Genomic DNA, 20,510 nt, shown 5'->3' with positions numbered 1-20,510 from the left:
ACAGCAAAACATCTCCATCAAAACAAATGCTCCATCTTTTTATATTCAGTATCTAATATTTTCCATTTAGACAAAAACACTTTCTGGCTTTTCTAAAGGGACACTAACACAACCTGCAGGTACCTGTAACTATGACTCCTCTTTACCAACCTAGCAGAGGGCCGCAGTGACTTTAATATTCATAGTTCATGACGCTTTTCCTACATCAGCATCTCTCTCCCTCAGCCCATCACCGGCCGGAAGTGATTCAGTCTCTCCCTCTTTGAATTTGTTGGCTTCGGCGGAAGAGATGGATAACCATCAGTCTGACAGCAGCACCTGCTCTGACTGTTTTGGTGCATCTCCAGCTGCACTATTGTTCCAAATAAAGTTTGTCTCATGCATAGAGGACAGAAGAGATTTGGTCCGTTACATCTACAATGCCTGTTTCTTGCTTGACTGTGAACATGGTATCCCTTAATAGTACTTGGAGCCCAATCTGCCTCCATCTGTGAACACAGTCCCACCCACATGCAGTTTGTCAGTGATGTGTAGGTGGGTGTCAATATCCCTCTGTACAAACTCATGGAATCTTCTCTAACCAAACGTGACATATGCCACAGATGGTGTTGTGTCTCCGTCAGTAGGTGTCCACCACACAGTTCCTGTGCCAAATTATATATTGCGTCATTCAGGTACTTTTCAATGCATTATAACGAATACTCTAATTCTCTCCAATAATGCAGCAGCGCAGATGAAATGTTGCTTTATTTGGTCAAATGACAAACCAGACTGTGTGGATGACGTAAATAACTTTAAGTGTACTTTAAGGTATTCACCTTGACAGACCCGAGAGGTAAAACTACCAGGGATGTCATTCAAGACATCCCACTCATGAGAATATTGAATTAGATGCATATCTTCCTTCTTTTGGAGGGTTCATGTGCACACCACATACTGGCCTAATCAGTGAAAAGGTCAAACAATTGTACTGGCTTTAAAATTCTTCACGAGGAATGAGAGTTTGGCTTATCCATAAAAACATGAGCTCTGCACTTTACTGAAGCTTGGCCAACCAGTACCGGTCTGTGCTGAGTCAGTGATGGTGAGGCTGCTAGTCTGAGATACACAAACCCTGTGACACATCAGATTAGCCTACATGTGCTCAAAGTACAGCTTCATATCTTGCATAAGCACCATCACTACAGTACACCAACAGCCTAGTAAAGCCAAGCTTAGTACAGCGACCATCAGCACTGCCATGTTACTGGGCATATATCGCCCTCTGCAGGCGTTCAACGAGCAAGACTCAGGTGGCCCTCACTGGTGCTCCAACTGCTTTGTAGACTACATGTGACTAATGCAGAGTTATTTACTAGCAGTGTGCATTCTACGCAACTCAAAACAAAATTGTAAGAAATACATCTGAGATAATACAACAATTCATTTAATTTATTTTTCTATAACACGTACAAAAAGTCACAGTTCACAGTGTTCAAGGGCAATCCCCATGTGGTAAGAGTATTTTAACAAATGCATGAAAACTTCGAACAGATGGCAACTAAGAAGGAACTGCAAGGACCTTTCCTCCTTTACACCCCACAAAACATGCAAATTAAACATTAGTATGTCACTATATTCATGGTGATGACTAAACAGTCTAAAACATAATCTCAACATATATTCAGAATTTTCAATATCTAAGGAAGCATTCAGATGTGACCTAAGAATAAAACTGGTTTGCTGTGGTGCCGGTGTCACAGTCCCACGAATGAACCACACCAGGTGGGGATGGTTGATGGGTTGATGAGTTGATTGTAAAATTTTAGAGGTCAGTTGTGACCACAGGAGTGACCCCGTGAATGAGTAATGTTGGGCCCAGGTCTCGAGTCAACAGGTCCACATGGTGCAGGTAGGCATGGTAACGGCTTGTGTCAGCTGGTGGGCGTGGCAAATACAGGAAACGCACTGCAGGCTGAGGGGCACCGTGTCTGCGAATCAGACTGTTGACGGCGCATATATATTCATCGGTCAGCTGAGCAGCATTATTAGGAAATTGTTGGACACCATCTTCCTTCTCAGCTTCCTCTTCCTCGTTTCTGTCCCTCCTGTCCTCATTCTGCGCAGCTTCTACCAGATTCTCTCTCTCCTTTCCTTCTTGCCTCTGCCAGTGCAGAGCAACCACCTGGTCCCATGTCACCGTTTGCACCTGAGCTGAGAGCCTGAGCTCCTTCAGCATCACCCGGAGCTTTGTTTCCTCCTCTACCTTCAGACTGCAGCCAGCCTCGACACACAGGAAGAGGCGGAGCCTTGCCTGGCTCCAGGCACGGGTCTCATGAAGCACGCCGGCCATCTGCAACAGGAACAGTGAGCAGATGTCCACATATCCACTGCTGTCTGGTCGAAGTAGATTCAGAGGCCACACGTCAACAAATGGCCCCGGCATGCTGCGGTGGCCCCTGATTTTTCCTCCTGACCCCAATACCTCCTCCCGGTTGAACTGATTAAAGTAACGAGCCAGTGTCACATTCTTGCCCATTTTTACAGCGTCAGCAATCACTGACACATATTCCTCCTCCTGAAGGTCTTTGGGTTCCTCTGCACCACGCACACTCGGGAAGCAGGGAGACCGCTGCTCTTGGGGGTCTATGGATGGACTCACTGTATCCAAGCCATAGCCTGTCGACAGGAGAATTTTACCTTGGAGGTGGTCTTGAGGGGTGCAGTCATCATAGAAACCCAAGACCAGGGTGTTTGGCCTCATTGCCCCTAAACGCAAACAAACATATCAAATGCACATTTTGGTTAAGAACTGTTAAGGTTTGTGAAGTAACACACAATCATAGTTCAACAATGGAGAAAATGACATCATCGTACGGAAATATGGTAAACTTGCCTACCAAAGCCTGTGATGAAAAGCAGGTTTTGAACTCCGTGTCGTACAGAGTCAGCCAGGGTAAGGTTGACAAACGCCTTGATGTTTAGATGGTCCACGAGAGACAGCCAGGAGTCATAACTGCTCTGCAGAGGATCAGAGGGCAACCCGTCTGCAGAATCACACACAAAATGTCAGATGCGTGGGAGAGAGAGACATGTCATTCCTTCAAGGGCTGGATGTGTTTGTTTGTTGTTTGTCACAGTGTATCTGGGTGTATTCTGATGAAAGTGGGACTGATTGGAGCATACAAAGCATACTGCTCGACAGCAAATATCTGGCTGACACTGCAGGGGGGGTTTAAGAACTGTATGAGTACATTTTGACACTTTTTCCCCTCACTGTGAAAACCTTAGATTTCATTGTAACTGATGAATGCAAAGGCTATGTCTACCAACCTATAAACAGCCAACTTTGAAGCCCTCAGTAGCTGAGTGTTTAATAATAAAAACTTCATTTTGGGTTAAGTATGATCAATAAAAAAAATATACATATCTGTCTCAGAACTACACAGTTCTTACCCAGTACACCCAGTTTTACATGTCCCAGGACATACAGGCCACTCTTCTTCAGGTCATTAATGAAAGTCATGAGACCAGTACAGCTGCGAGGGTTTGCTACCACCAGCAGTATCTGGGGCCTCCAGAACTTCACATGATCCTTACGCATATCCAACATCAACAGGTATTTGCGCACCTGAGTGAAGACAAATGGGATGAAAAACAGATGTGATGGTGTACTAATTCATGGCAACCTGCATCATATTATTGCGTCATGTAAGAAAGATGGCTTCTTTATGACTGTGCACCTGGTGGAAGATGAGAGCCTGGCTGATGTAGCCCCAGTTGCTGATTGGTCCAAGGTAGTGGATAAGCATTATGAGCAGCAGCATAAAGGCTATGCTGGCAAATGCATAAATGGCATTGATCAGGAACATCATGACCAGGCAACCAAGAATGCCCAGTGTGCAGGTATGCCACGTAAAACAACGAAATGAGGGCCTGAATTAAGAAACGATGACAGGATATGGAATGAAAGTCACGTCTTCAACCATGATTGAATGAAATTTAAAACAGAGGTTAACTTGACTCTTCACCGTACCTGAAGTTTGGTGCAGAGGCCCATTCAAGAGCCAAACAGGCCAGGCTCACAGCAGCATAGACCAACAAGAAGAAGATAGTCACAATACCAGCAATGGTGTTCAATTTACCAGCAAACAGCACCACCTAGTGGAAAAAAAACAAAAAAAACAATTTGGTTTACACTTGACAGTCAAAATAGGAATAGCTGCATAATAATGCAGATGGTCTTACTCACCACGAAATAGATTTGCCAAAATGACCACTTAATTGTAAGTCATTTTTTGTAATTAGTAGTTTTAGTACAAGAAAAGTGACACTTATCTAATCAATATTTTGTATTTTGCGCTGCTTAGATATCACTCAGGTTGGAGATACAAATTTTAAACATTGATAACAATTGTAATACTTCTAGCAATAAAGGCACACACATTACTTTAGTGTTACTGAGAGCAAAGTACACAAACGATGTAGGCCCCTATATGAAAACACCATGATAAACAGCTAAACTGGTTTAAATGACATATATACAACATGTCCATGACTTGGCAGGAGTTCACTTACTCGTGTGACAGGACAGAATCCTGCTCTGTCTCCCTGGCAAAACCTCCCTGACAAATGTTTAGCCAATCCAAAGCCAAGCATGATGATGCACAAACATTTCTGCACTGGTGACTGGTCAGATGAAGATCAACCCAAACCTGATACTTACACATTTAGATCTTTCGAGTTCTACCCTTCTACCCATCTGGAAAGAGGCAACGGCCTTTTTTCTGGGCAAAATTTTCAACTAAGTCACTAATCTACAAATCTTGCTTCACTAAAGTTTGGTGCTGTGTAAAGTGTAGACAGAATGCAATGATTTGCAAATCCTTTTCACAGTATAATATACAGTACAATAACAAGGTATTTAATGTTCACATTCAAACTTTGTTGCTTTTTGTAAAAATACATTGTTCTGAATTTGATGCCTGCAACACTTTCCAGAAAGTCGGGACACAGGCATGTTTACCACTGTGTTACATCATCTTGTCTTTTAACACCGCTCAGTAAGCATTTGGACACTGAGGACACTAATTGTTTAAGTTTTAGAAGTGAAAATCTTTTCCATTCTTGCTTGATATACCACTTCAGTTGCTCAATAGTCCTTGGTCTCAGTTCTTGAATTTTATGCCACACATTTATGTCACAATGGGAGACAAGTCTGGGCTGCAGGCGGGCCAGTCGAGTGCCCGCACTCTGTAACTACAAAGCCACGCTGCTGTAACACGTACAGAATGTTTCTTGGCATCTTCTTGCTGGCACAAGCAGGGATGCCTGTGAAAAAGACGTCATCTGGATTGCAGCGTATGTTGCTCCAAAACCTGTGTGTACTTTTCATACCACCATTAAACGGTGCCTTTACAGATTTTTTTTTGGACTCTGAGCTTTAGTAGAGCTCAAATAGAGACTCTAAACTTAACACACTGTGAAGTGAGTAAGTGGGAAAAACTGTAAGCACTACTAATCTGTGCACTGTCCAACCTGTACAAGCAACCAGGAGACAAGCACTGAGGCCCAGGGGTTCCCACTGCGAGATGTTTTCCTCACCAGAGCCAGGACGCCACCTGTAGAGATTTCAAAAACATAAACAAAAGTAAAGGCACCCTGTCTGTTATTGCTCATGGTCCTGAATCAGATAAACAACTGAGTCATCTTGCACTTGTCTTTAAGCCAAACACACAATGAGAGGATTTTTTTTTTCTTCTGAAAGTCAACACTGCCAGCCATCTGTTGTCAAACGATGCTTTCCAAATTAACATGCCTCCACGAGGAAAATGAGACATGATGAAATTAATAACAAGTGTCAATTCCTCACATTTGAGATGGAGGCCTCTTCCAACAGATGGCTGATTATTAAAAAGCTGACTCAGCTTCTTAGAAGTCCAGCTGGAGATGGAAATGCTTTCACATACTCTGGATCTACTACTTAGCCCTGATCATAACCTAAACAGGCAAGATCAGTAATTAAATCCTTCTCACTACAGAAACAGTCAGAGGCCGCGTGAGCTAAAACTCAACTCTGCCAGTTAATGAACAAAACGCTGCTCTTTGGTATGCAATTCCTAATGTTAGGGACAGCAGGGACACAAGCAAAAAGCAGAACACATTGTTAAAGAATCTCACCAAACAGGTTGTCTTTGGACAGGGCATACAGGATCCTGGAGGCTCCTATAAGGTTACTCATGGCAGCGGACACAGTGGAAGAATAAACCCCGACTGTCACCAGGGGCGGCCATATATTGATGTCTCCCAGGAAACTGTAGTCTCTTTGGAGTAGGTGACTAAGGATAATGGATAAAACTCCAAAACTTCAGAAGGCTAACTATGTTAATAAAATCACACATTTTAAACCACTTGACATGTGTACAAACAAATCAGTAAAATGTCCTTAACTACACTACAACTCTATGTATTCCATCTATGAACAAGTGACACAGTGTTTCTGTTTTATATTTTATCTTATTTGTACTAGCGCTGCTTCAGTGTGTTTGACTGTGTGTCTTCGTGTGTCTAACCGGTCACAGGAACACGCAGCCAGCAGACTAAGCACATTGTATGTGATGAAAGTTATGAGAACAGCAGTCAGTGTCCCTCTTGGGATGGAATAGCTGGGGTTTTTCAGGTCGCCTGGAAAACACATGACAAAGGTTCCCTGTTCAATAAATGCAAATCTATCCACATCTAATTGGAATTCTGTCAAAGTTTGGCCCCACATGTGTTCACATGTACCATGTCCTCAATTAGAGGCTGGATCCTCCAAAGACAGCATTTCTAGACCTGAGTGCACAGCTACTTTTGGACTATGAGGATGTCGTCCTGGACGTCGTGTTTTGTTACTATTGCAGGATCCAGCCCCTGAATTGGAACAAAGCCATGGGTTCCTTCAAGGTTAGTGAAGTTACTTTAACACCATCTTACCTGACATGTTGGAGCCCGCCATGATTCCAGTGCAGCCGTTGAACATGACAGCAAACACTGAGGCGAAACTCATCATGGCACCAGTGGTGTAGTCTACTGTGTAACTCGCTGGGAGGAGTGACAGAAGGCTTGATCATTCATGCTTATCAAGGATCACTTTGAATATGTTAGGTCAATTACTCATTTGCTGTTATCCCAGGGGTCTGACTTAAGAGCCTCCCGCCATCCCAGAGACAGGTATTGATGAGGGACGATAACGGTGACACTGCTGTCACACGCTGACGAGCGCACACACAGCAAGAAGATGAATCACTGCAGTAACCTCTCAAAGCAGTGTACCTGTCACTGTCAGGCAGGTACAACTGGTGTTCCTAAGCAGTGGTGGGATTTCAGGGAGGTTTGGGACAGTGGTGGAAAAAAAAAAAGTCCCACCTTCTTCTCTTTCAATGATCAAAGTTCAGAGCGAATCATACAGGCACAACATTGTTTAAATAGGTTTAGGATCATCGAATTCTACAAAATGCCAAGCCATGACACTTTAAACAACATATCCAATACTCACGCAATAGGTTGCCCTTCAGGGTGTGGAGCTGGAAGCCAGAATAATTGGCAGTGCTCAGGCTGGTACTGTTTAAAGAATCGGGCAAAATCACCACAGTGGGCCCCACAATGAAGAAACTGATGAAGATAGAAGCCAAGACTGTGGTGACTATGATGAAGATAATAAAGGTGGCTTTGGCATAGATGTGGGCTCCCACCTGTAATGAGATGCCGGTCAAATTCAGGAAGTACTGACATATATACCTAATATTTCCTCTTGATATTAGTCAGGATAACTCAGAAAACATGACCTTTTCTTTTGCACCATCACGATCTCTCTCTTGCGAATAGCAGATTGAAAAGAAGTTTACTGAGCAGAATTGTGCTCTGAAGAAGACAAACTTTGATTCATTTAAATATTTGTATCCAATCCTTTAGGGCTGCACTATGGACAACCTTCACATTTGTTCACATTCATAATCAGAGTTTATTTCGAGAAACAGCTCTATAAACGTCGCGCTGGTTCCATCCAGCTCTGTTGTTTACTGTGTTGTGTAATCAACAATACAGCCCTAACAGGCTGTCAGTGGGGATTCAGAATTAAGAGTCCTTTTATTCGAAATGCTTGTATATTTAGCAAAATGTCATTCTCAGAAGAATAAATCCCCAAACTCCCTCCATTTGTATAAGACAGATGAGCTGACAGAATGCAGCACAATTCAAGAATGAGGTCAAAGGAAAACAGCAATGTCTCACCAGACAGACAACGAAACACAGGAAGAGCAGGACAGTGCCGTACAGCAGAGACCACCAGTAACCTGAAGGCAACACCTGATGGAGACCTGGGACAGCTGAAGCGTCCTCTGATGGACAGTAAAACAGGGTTAATTGACATAGCAACACTTTGACATGACTGGATGTCCCACCATTGTCGCACTGGACCTTACCTTCAGGGATGCCGAAGGAAGACATGACAGCTTCGACCAGACCCAATACATAGAGAGCACTGCCGCATACGTTTGCAAAGAAAAACATGATCCCAATGCTACCGCCAAACTCTGGACCCAGGGCACGGCTGATCATGTCTGAGGGTCAAAGTTGAGGAATTTCTAACTTTAGAATCATAAATGTAAAACCAGCTGAGACTGGACGCACTACATCAGCTTAATAAAGATCAGCCACTGGTCAAATTTAGACCAAGATGGAAACTGTGCCCTTGGTGGATAAAGGAAATCGTGTGAGGGAGAAATTAAGAGCAAGGACATCTTTGGTCAATCCATTAGTCAAGCTTAATCACAGGCAGACACCCAAGAGAGACTTTTAAGCCACAGCACAAGTCTCTCTCTGCAGTAAAGGATACAGTAAGCACCTCCTGCGTCTAAGGCCCCATTGGTGGAGATGGCGCAGACAGAGAGCACAGTCATTGTGATGATAAAATAAGCCACCAAGAACATGGCAATGGCCTGGTACAGCCCCGCTTGACCCACAACAAATCCTGCAAAAGGTGGAGAGAAATATTATTTATAATGCAGCCTAATGTTTATTATGATTTGGTGTGTTTTTGCAAAGCTATGACCTTGACAAACAGAAGAGGAAAACTGAACCTTTCTGGTTAAATAAAGAATAAATGAGAATAAATAAAAGAGTTTGCCTCAGGTCTAAAGCATTGCTTGCGAAGTAACATTCAGGGCCATTTTTCTACCAATCTATTGCAATATTTACAAAAAAATCAATTACTCATTTTCCTCATGCGTTTAAAAAAGTGTCAAACATTGGCTGCATCCAGCTCCTTGAATGTGAGAACTTGCAGAACTTAACAAAAATACGATTATAAAAAAAAAAAAAAAAAAACAAAAAAAAAAACCTTACAGCCCTGAAAAAAGAATGCCTCCCAATAATTAAATAATGAATACTAATAATGTACACTTATTAGCGTTGACCTAATTGCGAACCTGGTGAAAACCGGACCGCAGGACTTTTTCATCAGATTTTTGTTTAATTTCAGTCTAATTTGTTCTTTTTAGGACGAAACTTTCAGATTTAGCTTAAAGGATTAAACATTTTCTCCCTCCCTGACTCACCAATTCGCAGGAACACAACGACGCTAAACATGGACAGTAAAGTTGGTATGACCACGCCAAACACCACTCCCAACTTCCGGGCGGTTTTGTCCTTACGCCGTTGGCCATCTCTGCCCGGCTTGGCCCCGTTGTGTGGGGAAACATCGCTCGGCTCCGTGGTGGTGAGCCGGTAATGTAGAAGAGGAGTCTTTTCTGACATGGCGGTGAAATTTAACTTGCGTCAGTTGGAAAGTTCAGTTTAAACCGCACGAGCTCAATTCGCTTGTAACGGCTTTTCAGTAACAGCTACAGTGAAACGTGCTAACAGCGCATTTCGCTAACTGAGTGGCCGCTATTTATCCCCACACTTTCACCACACAGACCCGCTTCACCATCCACGTCTTCTGCGGAGTTTTATGGCGACTGGCATCCATATGCCCACTTCACCTTCTGCAGGTAATGACCAATAATCCTTAGTTAATGGGGAAAGGTGACGTAGCTTCCTGTAAGGGGCTCATCCAATCAGTGGCTAATTTGTTTGACTATCCGTTGATAATATTTGCAACGCATAACTAGCCTAAAACATAATAGAAATAATAATATTGTTTATATAATATTTGTCCTAAATAATAAAAATCTACCTACCTACATAACTCACTAATGAAATAGATAAATGAGTAATTAGTTTATTGCATATAATATGACAGATCATAAACAGTATTTGTATCAGCGTGTCACAAAAATATCATCTTAAATGCGAAATCTGAGTATTTACACACACATTTTTACAAAGACACCTAAGAAACAGTTCTTGAATTGAAAAAAGCAAAACATAGAAGCATGCACACATCTACAGCAAAGCAACAACTTTTGAAATAAAAAATGTAAACAGAGATGAGATGAGAGTGCAATGAGAATAAAATCTACTAACTAAATTCATACCAGCAAGGTAGAGCAGCAGATAAAAATCTGATTTAACGTAAAACAATTTTGGGACTAGACATGGGCTGAGAGTTTCCATCCACTTTGTCAGACCTCTGTTCAACCAATTAAGGAGCAAGACAAAACATGAAAACATAAATCCAAACAAACAAGATGGCCGTTTCGTTCTGGCCATGTGATCAAGCTAAACAACCTCTGATTATGACAATTCTGCATTCTGTGGAGACTTGGAGAAGCTGCCTGTAGGCCACATACAAAAAAGACAAGATACTTGCCTTCTGGCAGACTGTAGGCTTGCGTTGGCTTAGGCCTACAACCAAATTTATTATATTATATACAAAAAACTGCCTGCCTATCATACATTCATTTGTCCATGATGCTCATCATTGCAGTCATATTGATGTCTTTCCTTGTCCTCCACCTCTCCAGCTGTAGTTCCTCTTCATGACCAGCAGAGAAGGGTGTATGTCTACGTTTCACTCTTAAAGAGCCGAGAGTCTGCACATCAAACTATATGAAAGTGGACTTTCCACTAATTAGAAATTTTACAAAGGCAACAAGGTGAGGAAAAAAGTCCAGATCCCTCCAGTGGTTTTGTTCAGGTGGATTGTCTTACTTCTTTTATTGACCTGAGGCTTCGCTTGAACTCATCCCCCTGTTAGTGAAGAACATTTGGTCCTCTGAAGTTGTCCTTGTGTCACTGAGAAGTGCATCTGTCTTCCAGGTCAACCACGAACCGCTCCAGTTTGCCTAAGATCAGTTGGTTGTAGTTCAGCAGGACTGTGCTCAGACTCTGGGTGCTTCGAGGAACACAAGACAGTGCTGGGGTCACCACTGGCCCCTGCTGGTCCAAATGGAAAATACAATAATGAAGACAAATTTAAAAATGCAGTAGAAGGACTCCCCTGCTTAGGCCTGTAGTTTTTCTGTAATCCTGCTGACACACAGACAAACCAAACTGAAAACAGGACTTCTTTGGTGGAGGTAATAACAGAAAGAACATGAACAAAAGCATGGTGACATAACACCCACATTGGGTTTCAACAAGTGACACTATTTACAAATAGAAACACTTATAAAAACTGATCCTTGACAAAAGAAATCCACAAATTAACTTCCTGGATTTTAGGATATTATGTAAAGCAAAGATCACAGGACATTCATCTTGCACTGTGCCTCACTGGGAAAGTATGCACTGCTATCTTCTTCTTGTCCTGAGGAAGGAAGACTTGGGGTCACACAACATAACATCATCACTCCCAGGGCAAAGACATTCTAGAAAGCCACGGATTTATGAGAAACCAGGATATTTCCACACCAGAGGAAACTGATAATGCCTCTGATTCAGATGCAAACCAGTGAGAGAGAAGCCCATCAACACGTTTTCACTGACTTCGTGTGAATCTTCGTCAGCACACTGATGAATTTTACTTGGCTCCGTTTGTGATGCGTTTGTGTGTGAGTGAAGAAGACAGACTGAGCCCAGTTAGCTTAGATTGGGTTATTTGCAGGTCAAAAGGCACCCACGTTAAAATCAATAGTGAATGTTCCTTGGATGCCACGGCTGTTTAAAGCACATTTCATTGTCTATATACTGAGACATATTTGGGGCCTTATCAATAGTTAAATATTGCTATTCAAATGGTTATATGTATCGAAGACATCCAAAACCTTTTGCAGCCAAATTTATAGTGATTTTAAACTTGACCAGACCCAATACTCGACGTGTACACTTCTTTTGAAGCGTGCTTGTTTGCATGTGGTTTGTCACTGTGGCTGCGTCTTACACTTAGCTGAAGGTGTGTGAGAATGAGCAGGTAGTTGTTCATGTTGTTCTCCAGTCTCTGCAGTAGCGAAGCGGCACATCCTGGCTGGCTTGGGGCCCTCACAGCCTTCACACTTTCAGCAAGAAGCCTCAAGGATGCGACTATGTCTCCTCTCTTCTCCTGGTGCTGCAGTAATGCACACACACACAGAAAACGAAAAGCAATATATCATAAAAGACAAGATGAACCAACAAAAGCAATAGTAAGCAAGTAAGAAATGTATTGTGGCGGAGGGTTTTGGACTCATACATGTGCCAACATACTGATTTGTTTTCCCAGGATGCTATGTGGAGCTCGGTGCAGGATAGCTGAACCGCTGTGGAGAGGGTCGTGGAGCCATTACAGTCACTCTGCAAGGGAGGAGACATGGAAGAGACAGGTGACAGAAGCCGGGCAAACTGGTGGACTATGAGAGACAGAGTGGTGGCAGACGACAGGTAACAACAGACAGACAGACAGGAGGATTAGACACAGCAGGCTAAAGAGAGAGAGAGAAAAGACACATATTCTCACCAGTGCACTCTTCATCTCTGCCACAATATTCATAGCCCTCCTGGCGCCTTTATTACACACAAATTCTAAGGGTTTGGTCTCAGCATCCCACACCTCAGAAGCTACCATACAGAGCAGCAGGAGTCCTGGACGAACACATAAACACACACTGAAGCTGTGGCGCCACAAGCCAGCCTGTTCAGCTTCTAACAAGTGCATTAAAGTCACCAATAAGTCAAGCCTTTTAGGCCCACTACTCACTGCTCAACGCCATGCCCTGCTTGGCCGCTCCTCATGAATCCACATTTGTTCCATTAAGAAATGTGCCAGGTGGAAAATGCCCTGTGCCCACTGTAGAGGAGCTGTGTGTCCTTTTTGTCTTCTCACCACTTGTTTTCCCACCTTCTCATTCAGTAGTGGGAAGTGCGAGTGTTATCTAGCCCCAGAGCAGGATGCGCTCCAGCTTCCCTGCTGCGCAGCATAACAAAATGTTATAGGCTGAAAATGGCATTTCATTGATGTTAGCGGGACTATTTTGCTTCTCGTTTGGCCTGGGTGGACTTTTTCGGAGCATTCAGGGGACAGCGTGCTAACAGACTAAGGTTAATGATTTATTATTGTGAAAGACTCCATTTACACAGCTGACATCAAATCCAGTCACCACTGCTGGAGGCTATTTACTTTTTGTGAAGGTTTGCTCTGGCCAATAGACGTAATAGCTTGGGTTCAGGATATTAACAAAATTGTTGTCAGAGGGAGCTACAGCCCACACACAGCATGTGGGTGTGTGTAAGCTACATGTGGGAGTGTAGCCTGTTTGTGGTGACTTAACCGTGTCTGACATAATGCATGACATGACTTGGAAATAGTGTTTTTTAAGATTTCAAACACCCACAATGCCAAAGAAGGTTGTTATTGTACCAGCAAGCCAGACTGTTTTCAGATGTAAGTTCACAAAAGAACATTCAAATTGTGCCAAAAGTTTTATTTTGTAACTTTTTTGTTTGTTTGTTGTTTGTTTGTTTGTTTGTTTGTTTTGTAATAAAGCTGCTTCTTCGGTCTCTGCAAGGAGGACAGGGTGAAATCACTGCCAACGTGATTACCCATCCGAGAATCGTTTAATAGCCTCACTCGCTGTATTTATCACCCAGAAGGAGAGGTGAACAAGCGGTCTTCGCAAGGATACATTGCAATCATCCATCGGGTTGTAATGCCTGCGGGGCGCAGCTGGGAAGACGCGGTGACGCTCCAATTCAATTGCCATGCGGGGGGCTGGGGGGGTATAATAGCTGTCAAAGGCATGGATAAGAGAATACATGGGGGAATGCACCATTCATTCTCATTTCAGACACACGTGCTTAACTCCATCACCCCAGCCTGGACACTGACGCCTTGTCCAATTTGTGCCCAAGCTGTTTATACGTGCCAGGATCAAGGCGCATGACGTCTAATATTAGACCCTAAGAGTGTGTGTGTGTGTGTGTGTGTGTGTGTGTGTGTGTGTTGTCACATGCAAGGAGAGAGAGAGAGAGAGTGGGATGCAGAGAGCGAGAGAGGGCGAGGGAGAGAGGGAGCATGAACACTAAACACATGTTTCTTTTTCTCCCTCCAAGCCTCCTCCTATCTCTGCAGACAATCCTGACTGCTGGTAATTAAGACGAATGTGCGCCGCGGATCCGCAGATAATGACCGGGGCGCCTGGATTTCTGCACACAAGGAGAAAACTGCGGGCCATGGCACTGACGGTACCCGCATTGCATCACGGACACGACACCCGGTACCCCGCTGTCTCCCTCCCACCTCAACTGGAGCCGATGAGGAGACTGTAGCATCTCATCATAGAGTTTCTTTGCCTCCCAATCCCATGCAGCCGCGCTCTCAGGCGGCTGGCTGTTGTCGCTCCTGGTCTCCAAAGCCAGCCAGCAGCTGCCTGCTCCGCTGTGCGCTACTCTGGAGGCGCAAAACCTGTAATTACGCGCCGTGTTGATAACTTTGGCGCGGTGCTGTATGGATTGCGCATCAGCAACAGGCCAGTCTTTGGGATCTACTGAGATTTTCCTCTGGTGGGGTGAAGTGTGATCCCGGGAAATCATCTTCTGCCCGATCGCATCATCTATTAAGCGTGCGCTGCAACCTGTAGCTGTGCTCCCTTTTATTTCAGCCATCGTTCCGCCAAGGCGCAATGGAGGGACACAGCTGACGGTTTTGAATCCGTCGTCCGAGGAGAAGAGAAGAAACAAGGGGCGGAAGGCAGACTCAGGGGAAACCGTAAGTATCCTGCGTCCTGACAACACCAGTCACTGTCTCTTTTCTCCCTCCAAAGTGTCAAATCCGTGTGTGTCTCCTGAACTTTGTCCATATCTGGCTCAAGGGCAAATGGTAATTGAAGGTCTGATTGGATTATGATGTATTTGCTGGTATTCTGGTCATTTTGTGGTTATTACTGAGGATTTTCTGGCAGCTGTAGTCAACAGGAATGACTGATAATTGAGAAACTTGTCACACCAAACAAAAAGGGGGCACAGGTGGTTCTACATTCTGTTGCACATCAAGGACTCACGGACCTTGTAATACTGTAGATGTATCCATATGTGTGAGAAAAAGCACACATTTATCCTGAGTTTTACATTTTTTTTTTACTGTTACTTTTAGGCCCATTATGTAAAAAATGAATAATGAAAGGTGAGAAATTGAGATTTTTCATCTGATTTCCTGCAATTAAAAGAACAACTTTCTCTACAATGGCACACAATTCATTTAGAATTCCACTAAACTAAATCACACCTTCACTTAGTTCGACTCGCTGGTCTGAATGCTTTAAACCGTTTTATGATGAGGTTTGGAAAATGCATGTGACCATTTTCTCATGCTTTCTCATTATCCGAACATAGAACCACTGATGCTTCTCTTCACTGTCATACAGGATGGGGGACATGTTGTTTTTCCTCTTGTAGTTTGGTACCAAACTGGCCTCCATGCAGAGGTGGGAGGTACATTTCTAAAGAATTCTGTTGAGATGGAGAGATGTGGGTCAGTGTGCTGGTGCTCGGGGCTGCAGAGCACCCAGTTCCTCTGCTGTCGGGGCCACTGTACCCCTGCCTGTCTGTGGCTGCCAGCTCCCTGATAAAATGAAGTCGGTGTTGCTCTTAAGTTACAACAGAGGGAGATGATAGGAGGTTGTAAAGGCCCACGGTGCAGATGAACCTGAAGTGCATGAATGATGAGATTTGTGAATGAAAACATGCATTTGTGAGACTGTGCTTTTGGGTGAAATCCATGTCCTCACTCAGTGGTCTCAGAGGCCCAGGCTCATTCTGGGGCCTGTGGTCAAGCGCTTTGAACTGGTTGCCTTGCCAACAACCAATCAGCTGCAGTCTTGTGCAGGACTGTTTTATCTGTCAGCCAGTCAAAGGCTTTGACTCCCAGTGGAATTAAGTCTTTTAACCTGTAAAGGATCAGAGAGTTTGATATTCAAATGCGTGCTGGCTCGTGACTGGTCAAATTGTTTAATGTAATGCCATCAATTTAAATATGGAAATCATTAGTGACTTACTGGTTTGGTGGTAATATGTCGAAACAATAAGGCAAGCATGTTTGCTTTGGCCTGAGAGAGTTCTAAAGTTTCTGAATTTTCCATTCAGCTGAAGACATAATGGCAAATGTGAAGGATGTTTGGCTCGTGACGGAGCAGCAGTGGATGCTTGGAACAGTGGTTATCTTTCAGGTGTGAGTCTCACTTGGCACCGCATCTTTCAGTGCAATAGATTTCGCTGCCAGTGAGTAGCACCTCCGAAAAGCCCTTTAGTGAAAGCCCAAAGAGATGAGCTCACAGTGTTATAATACATGCGTCATCTGAGGAAAGGGAATGATCTGAGAGAACCTTCGTGTATGAACTTTGAGTGCTGGATAAAATCTCTCCTGAGCAGTGCTTCTTTGAGCACAGACACACAAACACAAGGCAGTTTTATGAGCTTCAACAGTGATTGTTGTGGTGCCCATGAGCACAGCACTTCAGCATGAAATGCTTCCTTATAGGGCTGTTTGGCAGCCAACAGCACAAGACTGTGGTTCCCCAGTACACTCCGCTGCACCCGGGGTCCAAAATTAAGTATGAGGCAATACATAAATTCTGAGAAAATCTGGTGCGGTCATAGATATTTAAGTATAGGTCCAATCTGATATCACACCAAAGCCTGCAATCACCTCGCCGGTCCACTGTGTCAGTGTCACATTTAGCCTGGCCTAGCCATGAAAAGAACACGTTCTCATTTGGCCCATCCAACCACACCAACCTCCTTCATACACAGACTTTGTCACTCTTTATACTAAGTTCATCCTTTGCGCCCGTCATTATCACCTCCTGCTGGTTCTGCACTGTCATACAAGCATGCGCTTCACATGCTTAGGCGAAGCAAAACGTGACATTAACACGCTATCCTCTAGTGGATCTGCATGTCTGTTACATGCTTTGGTGTGATGCTGGGCTGATGGGTGACAATCAGGGAAAGACCAACATAAAGCGAAGGTGTTGGACCACTATGAACCTATAGAACAGCTTCAGTGCTCCTTTGCATACAGGTCTTTGAACTCTGCTCTTCCAGATGATATTCCCCTATTTGGTGTTTTGATGATGGTGGTGGAGAGAACTGCCTGAAACCCAGAATCTCCCATAGGTGTTCAGCTGGATTGCGATGTGGCGTCTGTGAAGACCAGTGCTTGTAATTCCTATCATTTCATACTCATTCATTGACCTTTTGTGCTTGGGGGTAAGAGACCACTGTCAGCGATGTGTGCTGTCAGAAAATTGCTTTTATCCCTCTTGTGAAAGCACTGAGTACTTATTGCCTCCATTCTTCAAAAAGAACAAAAATATATGAAGAGAGTTACTGTCATTCCAGGCCAGATTGCATCATCATGAGAATGTTGAAACATTTAAAGGGGCTTTCCGCTGATTTTTACACATGAAGTTCAGTCACAAGAAGTGCCCTGTGAAGGCAGATGTATGTCCTCTGTGACTCTAGAAGGAGCTTTTACAAAGTCAGAGAAAATAACCCCGATGATGTCATCAGGGTTCACTTGAGTTGTGTTGTTAGGCTTTTACATTTTTTTAAAAGACAGCCAGCACAAACTGGGGCCGAGTTTGAATGACATGGACATAAACCAGGCAGAGAGGGTGTTGATTAAACACATTGATTAGGGGAAAGTTTTTGGAGTTAAATCCAGTTTTTGGAGTTTAACCCATACTAGGACCTAAAAGACAGAGCATCTTGTCTTCTGCTGACAGAAATAACTCTTTGGGCTCTCTGCCAATGACTTGTAAGCTGAAAAATACATAGGCTAAAATGTTTTTCAGCCAGCCCTAAAACTGCATAAGATAGGATGTCATTAAAAACACAAACAACAAAGGAGCAGTTCTCAAATACCTGTGCTGGTGTTGCTGTCGTAAAAAAGCCTGTCTCTCCTCACCCTCTTCTCTGCGAAGTGCCACTTCATGGTACATTTTCTTTTAACTGCACTTGCACTGTGCTCTTCCTTGTTCCTTTCAGGTCTAAAGATTCTTGCACAGACTGAAGTGTGTTGATGCTTTTTTCATTCAGTTTGATCTGCTCCAGTAATGTCCCGACACATTTTTGCAGACTCTCTTTGCGGTTGCCATGAAATTCTCCACTGTAGTAGCCCGTTTGATTACCAGAACCACGGGTAGCTAATTTTGGCCCTGGCTGCACCAGTTCTTTTGTCTTTTGTATTTATGAAAGTGCAATTGCTGGAGTGCCCCTTTAAGAACACCTCGCCGAAAAGAACAATGAGTAAAAATAGTGGAATGAGATCTAGACAGATTATCTGACATCAAATCCACAAATGAGAAACTTATCATACAAAAAATTACTGAAGCCACTCCACTTGAAATGCCTTATCCTGTTAGGCTACATGACAGTGAAGCATGGTGATAAAAGAGCCATGATCAGACACTGACCTTTGCTAAAGCTGTAAGGTTCTTGAAGGAGGTAGATAAAGAAATACACATGGGTAAAGGAAGTGTTTTCACAGTTAAAACCAGGCAGTGATTTATCCATTTTTAACAGGACACACACACACACACACACACACACACACACACACACACACACACACACACACACACCATACATGCCCTTGTTCACCTCCCAAAGGACAGTGTTGCAGGATGCCTCACAGGCAGCAGTGTGTCTCTATGATCATCTTGCTCTTCTGGGCTACTTGTCACTTCAATCATGAAGGTGACACTTTCCTATAGAGTACTGTATATATATAATATAATTGAGTGTTTATAGCATATAGTGGAGAGAATATTATAGATCCAAAATGACACTGGCAGAAGGGCAGGACTGAGAGAAAACAGAGCACAATTATAAATCTGTCTACTTCAGCACCACGGACAGCACCATGGATTTATCAATACACAGCACAGTGAGGCTGCTGATATTTCAGAGCTATGGTCGGAGCCATAGATTCTCACTTCGACAAGCCTCCGTCAGATAAAGGATCAATGATGCAAGCAGGCTACACTAACACGTTCAACTAAACAACACCTCTGCTGTGCTCCTGCACTCTCTCTGCTACACGGGGGTGAGCTGGGGGATGGCAGGTTAACAAGGGGGATACATTTTGGTGAGGTGGGATAGCACTTCCCTTCAAATTGCAAATAACAGACAATATGACCTGGGCAGTGTAGTGCACTGTATCCATACATCAGCCAGTATTTATGTATAAGTACTAATGGCAGACGAAGATGCTCAGACACCGTTCTTTATTCATTCATTAAGGGATATCTTATTATAGGGCGAAAGATTTCTCTATGACATTGACAGACTCAAGCCTCACCCTTGTGAATTACTCATCACTCTCAATCAGTCCAGTGATGACTCAAATCAGGTGCAAAGGACACGCAAGAATGAAACAAAAAAAAAAAAAAACATACACTACACATCATAATTTGTCCAAACAACCACTTATTACACCTGCACCTGCGCACGCCTCCGCACACACACACACACACACACACACACACACACACACACACACACACACACACACAAATCCCCATCATCGTCAAGTCCAGTAACTCCAGAGAGAGACAGCAGCACAGTGCGAGTGGAGGAGGGAGGCGGTGTTTTGCAGTCAAACCGCACCAGCGCTGCTGCGAGGCGACAGCCAGCTACACTCTCATCTGGCACACACACACACACACACACACACATTCTCTCTCGCGCGCGCGCACGCATGCACACACACGCGGCGGCGGCGGCGGCGCTTTGCATCATGCAGGACGGCTCATGAAAAGAAACCTGTTACACACGCTGCACATGTGATGGCAGGCAGCCGCGCCGAGTCCACCTCCACCGCACAGTAATTAGCGGGCGACTGGCACTCCTGAGAGTCTCGGATCGGGTGTCTTTAATGAGGATATTGCGGCAATGGTGAAGGACAAGGCCGAAAACCGGACGCTTCAGTATCAGCAAACTTTGGTGAGTTTCGGATGAGGTAATAGATGGTGTTCTCCGTCATGTGTCGGTGCATGTCGAGCTTTCATGGATGCCTGTTCGGCCGGAGGATGGAGGCACAGCTGCTGGTTGCTCAGCTGTGTCCTGTGTGAACAGCAGGAGACTCTGTGTGGCTTTTATTCAATTTTCCTATGCAAAATTTCCAAATAACAGTC

The 20,510-nt window shown here is 43.9% G+C and overlaps 3 protein-coding genes across 10 annotated transcripts in view; 1 reads left to right on the top strand and 2 right to left on the bottom strand.

The window, feature by feature from the left end:
- Positions 1–1,804: 1,804 nt before the first annotated feature.
- LOC143329520 (solute carrier family 12 member 9-like) lies at positions 1,805–9,774 on the bottom strand. Its single transcript, XM_076745441.1, has 14 exons — positions 9,576–9,774; positions 8,855–8,989; positions 8,442–8,579; positions 8,251–8,345; positions 7,517–7,712; positions 6,955–7,062; positions 6,552–6,663; positions 6,160–6,317; positions 5,518–5,600; positions 4,016–4,140; positions 3,723–3,915; positions 3,436–3,610; positions 2,880–3,026; positions 1,805–2,748 (listed from the first exon to the last, which is right to left on the bottom strand). The coding sequence occupies exons 1-14, from the start codon at positions 9,772–9,774 to the stop codon at positions 1,805–1,807; spliced, it is 2,808 nt and encodes a 935-aa protein (XP_076601556.1).
- A 1,147-nt stretch (positions 9,775–10,921) lies between these two features.
- On the bottom strand, positions 10,922–14,907 carry thpo (thrombopoietin). The gene is given in 6 exon segments (XM_076745067.1): positions 10,922–11,340; positions 12,284–12,448; positions 12,586–12,672; positions 12,836–12,960; positions 13,076–13,216; positions 14,559–14,907. Coding segments are annotated over 6 exon segments (1,014 nt in total). The 3' UTR covers positions 10,922–11,193.
- The window catches only part of clcn2a (chloride channel, voltage-sensitive 2a), a 43,087-nt gene continuing 36,899 nt past the window's right edge, over positions 14,323–20,510 (top strand). For 6 of the 8 annotated variants that reach the window (XM_076745358.1, XM_076745355.1, XM_076745357.1 and 3 more), the window contains exon 1: positions 20,132–20,319. In XM_076745358.1, coding sequence (XP_076601473.1) covers positions 20,269–20,319 — 51 coding nt within the window. In that variant the 5' untranslated portion in view covers positions 20,132–20,268. Of the gene's footprint in view, positions 15,083–20,131; positions 20,320–20,510 lie in introns of those variants that run through there. The other 2 variants (XM_076745361.1, XM_076745359.1) reach the window with 2 other exon arrangements.

This window comes from Chaetodon auriga, chromosome 12 (assembly GCF_051107435.1).
Source record: "Chaetodon auriga isolate fChaAug3 chromosome 12, fChaAug3.hap1, whole genome shotgun sequence".
Lineage (NCBI taxonomy): Eukaryota > Metazoa > Chordata > Actinopteri > Chaetodontiformes > Chaetodontidae > Chaetodon > Chaetodon auriga.
Note: the sequence above shows the minus strand (reverse complement) of the source record. Positions and strands in the feature narration are given on the sequence as shown.

Bases quoted from the DNA above. Each gene is read 5' to 3' on its own strand.
- LOC143329520 (XM_076745441.1), bottom strand. From the start codon at position 9,774: ATGTCAGAAAAGACTCCTCTTCTACATTACCGGCTCACCACCACGGAG. The intron at 8,580-8,854 runs GTATCCTTTACT...TTTGACCCTCAG, and splicing joins AGACGCAGGAGGTGCTTACT to ACATGATCAGCCGTGCCCTG. The intron at 6,664-6,954 runs GTAAGATGGTGT...TGTGTTTTCCAG, and splicing joins GGCGGGCTCCAACATGTCAG to GCGACCTGAAAAACCCCAGC.